At 30.0% G+C, this 8756-nt stretch overlaps 1 protein-coding gene across 1 annotated transcript; it reads left to right on the top strand.

The window, feature by feature from the left end:
- The first annotated feature begins 3398 nt into the window (after positions 1-3398).
- On the top strand, positions 3399-7496 carry Cpr49Ah (cuticular protein 49Ah). Its single transcript, XM_085196773.1, has 4 exons — positions 3399-3528; positions 5174-5442; positions 6440-6701; positions 6907-7496. The coding sequence occupies exons 1-4, from the start codon at positions 3517-3519 to the stop codon at positions 7003-7005; spliced, it is 642 nt and encodes a 213-aa protein (XP_085052899.1). The 5' UTR covers positions 3399-3516; the 3' UTR covers positions 7006-7496.
- Positions 7497-8756: the final 1260 nt, after the last annotated feature.

Raw genomic sequence — 8756 nt, forward strand, 5'->3', positions numbered from 1 at the left:
TGCTATTAATGATGCGTAACAATGTGCACAGTCCGCTTACTCACTAGAGCACGCGCAATGTCGGTAACCTTATGGTACCTTATATAACCGGTCCGTCTTACTACGGCTGATGGTAATTATTTATGTAAAGATAGCGGTTAATATACATATGAATGACTAAGTATTTAGTTGGATTAGTTGGAAGATTTGTACGGTAATTTTTTTTAATTGTTAGCTGAGTTTTAGTTCGATTCTGATTTTTCAACAAATGCTAATATCTTTTTATTGATGTCAAAAAAACATTCTATTCTTTATTGCACCAAATTAACATATACTAAAACATACATTACGAAAAGACATACATTCTTATCAGAAAGGGAATATTTCTTAAAGTAGGATAAAGTAGGATAGATATCCTAAAAAATAATGCTTTAATGTGATCTCTTTATAATGTAATAATGTTGGCTAAGTGCTTAGTGCGTTTGGAAGGCCATAAATAAAGAATTGAAAAGAACAGGTATAGTAGGACACTGTTATGGTATACCTACCAATCGAGGGCTGTGGATTGGATCCTCATTATCTCTCTCTTCTCTCCCTGTGGCCTTATAAGACAAACTCCACCAGATTTAATATTATACTTAAAAGTATTAACTGTTTCCTCATATCCTTAATACAAGACATAACTATTAAATAGTCACATATAAAAAATAAAAAAAAATCCAAAATATGTAGAAAATATCTTGTCATATTTAACTTCCACATAATTTATTAATGTATATTAATAATAAAGTACCTATAGAATGTATTTGCATACCTATCTTATTTAGTAAATAGTAACGTGGGTAGATCACGTTCCATATAGAAGTTAATGCACAGTTGAAGCTTCATTAGAATTATACTCCTCCGTCACCTCTCATGTAAGGCGTTGAAACGATGTCACTGCCATCTGAGTGTATCCATTGGAATTCACCTCTTCTTCGCACGCTTACTTATAGTTCATTAACAATCACATCTAAGAAAAAATACTTGGATATAGAATAAAGTATTTAATAACAAAATATAAGCATTAGTTTTTATAAAAAAAAAGTATGGTTTATTTTTTATTGACAACCGTTCAATAAAAATAATGACATTTAAAAAAAAGGTTTGTATATTATTATTTTTTATTGGAAAGCGCAAATAAAAAAATTCAAAGAGTAATTATGATTTCAGCAGTTATGTCAATTTACGTTGGATATCTTCAAAATTAGAAATCAGTAGAATGTGGAGCAGAGCAATTAGTAATTGTATAATAATAATGTCATAATCTTAGCTATAAATGATTTAAACGATTTCATCTGGACTCAAATTATTTACTGTTATATCTACTCTTTCGATTCTAAATCAGATAAATATTAATAATGAAAAGGTTTTTTTATTAATGGGCATACAATTAAGTGTTGCGTTGGTTTTGGTCATCTAATGTAGTACTCGTACACAATGTATGTCTAAAAAGTTTAAGAATTATAAGACAAGAGATAAATAAAATTCTCATTTATTTCTCGAGATATTTATAAAAAAATGCTTTGGTAAATTTATATTTAGTAAAAAAACTTATTTTTTTATTAACAAATAAAATTTAAATAATAAATGAGAATTTTATACTACAATGTAAGTATGAATTAAATATAAATATAGACCTATAACAACTGAGTCAGTAATTAATTATAGATTTAAGTTAACAAAACACATTATGAAACACGAAAGCAATGTATGTATTATCATAATAGTAAGTATTGCGTGTTACTATAAAATCGACATAACATGTTCTACTCGTACACGCAATGCCTCCAGAATTCGACAGCAAATGAGGAACGGAGTGTATTAACACTAGGTTCCCTCTGCCTCCCCGCAGTGTGTGGGATACAGGTGACTCTAAAAATGTTATACAATAGAAGTAAATTTTAATCAATTTGATTTCGTGGTATCGGGATCCCGAATGAGCACCCTTTTTAACTCGTTGCACAAGATGAGATAAATGATACTAAGGCATTGCTACACTGATGAGCGAAAACACTGCCCATTATATAATGTTACCGCTGTTGTTCAGTTAACAAACTTAACATTTATTTGTATTGACGTACTCGCAGGTTCGAATTTTGTAAAATTGTATTAATGATATTTTTTTATTTTTTACTGTAACTTACTGTATTAAAATGTATTTTCTTAATATCTAGGCTAAAAGGTAATCTTCATCTTACTATATTACGCAATTGTACAAATTACATATACCTGCCAGCGTGACAGCTATTGTATAATATTTATTTAGGAGAGTAAATTTATTTAAAAATTTCTCTTAAAAATTGGAACTAAGCAAAAGAGTATATTGGTTGATTATAATATACATTATATGTTAATACATTTTTTAAAGTCTTACACAATTAATAAAAGTTATTTGATCTTTACCACATATTTAACTAATAATACACTCCCTCATGGTACAGGCTTTTTATACAATTATCGTGACAAATTTGTAATTTGTATTGTCTTTTATATGTTCATAATATAATATGGTATTATAATAATCTAGATCTATGGTCTTGACGGGAAAATAGCGAATGGACATAATCTAACATGTATTAAGGATGTAAGGCGACCTATATAGGTACAGCCAATTTAAGATAAAATCTGTTAGTCGCGTAGAGCATAGAGTATGTATAATTTAGACTCTTTTTTCACAAGTACATTTTACAGGATTCTTAAATGTTAATTGGAATAAATTTTAATTTTATTTTAGTAATTTAGTACATTTTTGGGTCCGGTAAAGACGTGTAAACATGATGGTTGTGGGTTTGATTCTCACTCGAAATAATTAACAACAATTAAATATTTTACATTTTCATTTACTTGCTCTGATAGCAAGCACAGGGCGGCGTTATGTTCCACCACATTGCCTCACTCACATTGCCTCAATAATTCGGCGAAAAATGGGGAAAGTTAAAGTGAATAAACATTAATGGGAAATGGGAACGGAGTATCTAAACAAAAGGTTCCTAGGTTCCCTCTGTCTACCCTGGTGTGACCGAGATACAGTGTGAAGCTAAAAAAATTGTAGACAAAAAATACCACATTAAATATGATTTATTTGTATTATGTATTAACATATCGATACAATACTATGCTACTATACATGCTCTATTGCTTTCATACATTAAACATTATATCATAACAAATTGATTAATTTATTTTCTATTATCAATAAAAAATATTGATCGCTTGATTTTATTGAATAAAATATAATAATCGTAATAAAAAAAATATTATTTTTGGAAAACAATGAAAATATAAAACTAAAATCAATTTGTCAAGATCACGCACTGATGTAGCAGATTCAGCATATTGCAGCGACAAATCTGGTATGAAAGTGTGATGGCCCAGGGCACCGCGCTCGTAAGTGGCAGGGGTGAAGTATATAAGTGAGCGCACTACTACCACTCTGACATAGTTCAGACACACCACGTGCGTCGCTGCCGCATAAAAAAAATCACAAAAACAACAATGAAAGTACTGGTAAGTTCATTAAATTATAGTAGTTCATCTGCCATCGATATAAGCCAGACGAATCGTTCATTTTGCCTTGCCATAGCTAACCTTAAAATATGGGTCAGTGGGTGAGCGGGTTTTTACTGAAATCTTACTGTTTAAAGATTTCCGCAATCATCTGTTGCAAGATGCACCTAATAGAGTCGGTAGACGAGTCGGTTGTTGAACTTTGACATAATGTTGGAATGCCTGCACCTAAGTGTGGCATTCGCTGTTTGCTTTGTGGGTCGCGACTTTTGTTCTCAATTCACTTTTAACATTGATCTCACTTTCGATGAACTTTTCATAGACGTTTTGTAACTTTCGCTTTCATTATGACATCAATTTTTTAAACGTAACTAATATAACGTCATAAATCGTCTAAAAGTAGTGTTTTATATGAATATCCTTAAACATGAGACTAACGCCTACTATTATATCATTATTATCGTAATCTTTTTCGTAACAATCTTCCGTAATACCTATAATTATGCCATTTATATCATTAGCTCACCTTACGTATTAATAAAAGAAATTTAAAATTTTGCTTTAAGAATCGATTTAATTTTAAAAAGCAGCTGAAACTGTCTTAATTTATTTTATATTTCATTAGATATGTAAACGCTTGATAGTTCTGTTATACAAATGATTATGACTTTTTTTATCTAGTTTCATTGCACAACATATTTTTCTTCGGTCATATTTTTTTGTACATTATGTTATATTGATTAAATTAATTATTAAATTTAATAATTAAAATTATAATTATTAAAACTAAAATAAAAATAATCTTTTAGTACCAAGAAAGGCGTGGTTTTTATTCATATAGGTGAGCTTTTCTAATATATTTGAATTGTAAAGTAATTTGTAATATCAAATATATTGTACATAACATGTTTTAAGAGATGGGTTTCATCATTTATATAATTAATTTATGCCTACACATAAGTTTATATGCCAAATTCATTTAAATTCTATTCGTGACCTTGACATATAAGCCTTAGTCCCTTTCTTGGTATTCAATCTGCATGTGTATTTTAATGAGATCTTTATTTAAATCGACGATGATGAGAAATATGTATGAAACTTATGCTTAATTTATTTCATTTATAAGATTTAAAAAATTAATATACTCCAAATGGCTTAGTTAGGCCATATCGGTCACGTTTTTCTTCTTAACTCGTTTATTGTGTAACTGTAAAATATGCATGACGATGTTCGATGCTAAGCGTAGCTAAAGTTAAAAACATCTGAAAGAAAACAATACGAACAGAACAAGTGTCGATTCTCTTCTTCGCGTTGTATTGGGACCTGCTTTCGCCCAAGCGATGTAACGAACGAAGCGATGTCGAAACTTGTACCTATTGTATCCGGCCACGAGATAAGGTATCTTACGACATCAAGAATATGATTAAGCTCCTCACTGGCTGACATCATTGCACCTTATTATTCCTTGCGATAATCATATATCATTTTCTATAATGATCTAACTGACATCTCTTATAATAGTAATACCATTTGTTTCTAATTGTCAGTTTTGGTGGCCCATCTGAGTAAAAATAGTAGAGTTTTTGAGTTTATAATAATTTAAATTTTACATTAATTTATAAGAAAACTTAATTGATATTTCCAGGTGGTGTTATCCGCTGCTCTAGCGCTTACAGCCGCTCTTCCTCAAAGAAGAGTGTCGTTGAAGCCTGAAGGCTTAGAAGACCAACAGGCCGCTGAGCAAAACTACAATAACTATCAACAACAGCAAGATTATAGGCAGCCACCACAGGAATACAGACAGGCCAAACCAATTGAGGACTTCAGACCAAAAGTTCAAATCGACACCACCACCTTCATCCCAATTATTCGTTTTGACAAGGAACAGGAAACTGATGGCAGCTACAGGACAGCGTAAGTTTTATATTGTATTTATTTATTATAAATATTTATTACATATTGTAAATTAGACTTTATGAGTCTGAAAAATATGTATTGCGCATTTTTATGTGCTTTCTGAACAATGTGTAAGATTTATAAAAAAACGAAAGAAAAAACAAAATTTATTCATATTATGTATAAAAATTCTTAAGAAAACCGATTAGATACGAGTCAATTCCATACGGATTTCATGGTTGTAGGTCAACGGAAAGTAAAATTAATTATAAAAGTTGACAAACTTAAGTTTGCGGGCTGATATACAATTTAATAAATGTAAGTTTGTATTGTTTTTTATTTGTAATAAAATAATATATTTTGAGTTTGAATCTTGAATCTGAAAAAATCTTGAATCTTTGAATCTTTGAATCTTTGCGGCAAAAAACGAAGTATAAAGTGCTCGCTCATCTTTAATTGCATTTATTTTGAAACTTATTGTTTTCTGTGGTCCAAGTCTATGATCTTGGATATCTGGTTCAGACTTGGACAGACTGACAGATAAACAACAAAGTAATCCTTTAAAGATTTTTTTTAGGATTACTACAAAAGAAAAAAAGGGCGACATCCGTCTGCCTATTTTCTTTTGAGATACAAAACCCAAAAAATATTAAAAAAACATAACCAAATTTTAATAAAGCTTGTTAATAATATGATACATAATATATTATATAAATATTACCTCATTAAGAGTTTCACTTTGGTCTATTATGATCGATATTCGACACGTAAAAATCGATTTAAAATCCGGTTATATTTTTTACATACGGAACTTTATACTCGTAAGTAACAGGTAGCTAGTTTCATTACGTTTAATTTAATTATGAAACAAAATAAAAGTAACTTTATTGTCACTGAGGTTTATATTTAGTTTTTATATAGGTACTTATCCTTAACGCCTATTAAATATATAATTTATACTTTTAAATATGTAAATAAAAAAACAATTAAAACATAAATGACATTTACATTACAGATATGAAACTGGAAACAACATTCAAGCTCAAGAAGAAGGTTACTTGAAAACTGTTGGAGAAAACGATGACAAAGTGCCAGCTTTAGTGCAACATGGCTCCTACACTTATACCGCCCCAGACGGTCAAATCATCACTGTCGAGTACACTGCTGACGAACTAGGCTTCAGAGTCAAGGGCGACCATATCCCAACCCCTCCCCCAGTCTCTCCTGAAATCCAGAAAGGTCTTGATTTGATCTATGCTGGAATTAAAGCTAACCAGGTAATTATGAATATATATTTTAAATCATTTATTCATATGAATCGTATAAAACGTAATTAATAAATATTTATATACACTGGAATAAAATCACTTAAATTGTTTTTATACAAAATAATAATTTTCATATACTATTTTGCTATTTTCTTTTTTAAAATAGTTAACAAGCAATATTTGTCTACATATAATATTTTTCTTATAATTCCAGGAGCGTGCCGCCATAGAGCTGAAGAACAACCCTGAATCCGCCAGGTTACTTGAAGACAAGGCAGCTCTCGACTACAAAGGACTTTACTACCAGCAGTAAATTATATATAGAAAGCTGACCATAAAGCCAGTGACGTTATGTCAAGCAATAGCGTAAAGTAGTGTCATAGACTATGACTAGTAACCTGCAAGTGCTCTGTGAGCATGATCAAAGTCATTCGTTTGTAGTATAATTAATACAAAACTAAAACAATATCTCTAGAATCTAATTGGGTTCGCACTTATATGTTTTTTAATTTTATTGATCAGACTGTAGTGCAAATGCCATCTAAGCCTTATCTTATATTTTAAATATGTATTGTGTAGGTAATGTTAAGAATATTCCTTTTATAAGCTGTAAGTAAACATGATTTCTTCCTTTGGAACAATTAATACTCATTTTATATGTCAGGTATCCAAAATTATTGTTGGTTTTTGTTTAATGTGATATTCAGTTGGTAAAAGCAAGTTTTATTGTACGAACATAATTTACTTTTGTACATATTGTTATGTAACTTATCACTAATTTGATATTAAAATGTTAAAATATAACGTTTCTTTTTATTCTCATTTAGTTCTCATGCTGAAGTATGTGAAATAGTTTTTATATTTATCTAGGTATATAATAATATTGTGAAGTCAAGGATTTGACTTGATTTAAAAGTGCTTGTAATTTAACAAGAATAAGGTTGAGGTGAGAATGAGGTTGAGGTTTGAGATGAGAATATTTTGATTTTGATATATGGAATTCTTTAAATTAATATTAATTATTATCATTTTTTTTTAAATATTAATATCATTTTAAGCCCCACCATACTGAACCCATCGTGAAGCAGTTGGGAGGTAACTAACTCTACCGTGTACATGAATCACGAACGAATATCTTTGTAATTTACTATTTAACTCTACAATTGAGCACCGAGCTCCGTCACTCAATACGCAGTGCTTCCAGAATTCAGCGGAAAGTGGGGAACACAAGGGAACGAAGTGTGTTAATACTAGGTTCCCAGGTTCCCTCTGTATTTCTTGATATGTGTAAATTACAATGTAAAGCTAAAAAAAGAAAAAAAAACAGATAATTTTTCTCCTTGATAGGACGAAGTAAAACAATGTATTCAGAATTCCATAATAATAATTAAGTGTAAGCAATAAGGCAGAAAGGCGACTTATAGATTACCAATGTCAACTCTACAATATTAATAGAAATGGTACAAATCGTTCAAATTCTACGGTAATTTTTTTAAGTTTTGAAATTGAAATATCATAGAAATAGTTAATATTTTAAAAAAACAACTAAAAACTATAGTATTAAGAAGAATAAAAAAAAACAACGAAGCGAAATATAATATGGTTTTAAGGATTTTCATAGAGGACAATGCCTTCAATAATATAAATGTAAAATGAGATTCAAAAAAGAATCTCACACAAGAATATCTCACATCTAAGTATGTGGATGCCAAGTTCTCTGTTCGTTCAGGATAAAATTAAATCTAAATTTCACTCGATGATTTTTAACGCAGAGGCTTTATTATATTTGCAGGTTGCTATACAAGTTGGAGAACTTGTATTGGATTATTAGGTTGATATTTATAGTTTGTTGCCTGATGTAAAACATCAGGCAACTATAAAGACACAGACAGGCTGTGTGTCTGTCTGTGTCACCGTAGGTCCTGAATGTTAATCGAAAGCCTCATTGATCGCGATGGTTATTACTTATATTTTATGAAAATAGCATTAGTAGCTTAAGAGCTACTAATTAAACTTTATCTAACTTTATTAATTTTTCTTCATCTTACTTATTTTTTTAGTACT

The sequence above is a fragment of the Heliconius melpomene genome, chromosome 13 (genome assembly GCF_056956725.1).
Source record: "Heliconius melpomene rosina isolate 202511_hmr_F chromosome 13, ASM5695672v1, whole genome shotgun sequence".
In the NCBI taxonomy this organism is placed as follows: domain Eukaryota; kingdom Metazoa; phylum Arthropoda; class Insecta; order Lepidoptera; family Nymphalidae; genus Heliconius; species Heliconius melpomene.

Excerpts from the sequence above, each read along its gene's own strand:
- Cpr49Ah (XM_085196773.1), top strand. Across the intron at positions 5,443-6,439 it reads GATGGCAGCTACAGGACAGC|ATATGAAACTGGAAACAACA; the intron begins GTAAGTTTTATA and ends TTTACATTACAG. Across the intron at positions 6,702-6,906 it reads CTGGAATTAAAGCTAACCAG|GAGCGTGCCGCCATAGAGCT; the intron begins GTAATTATGAAT and ends TTATAATTCCAG.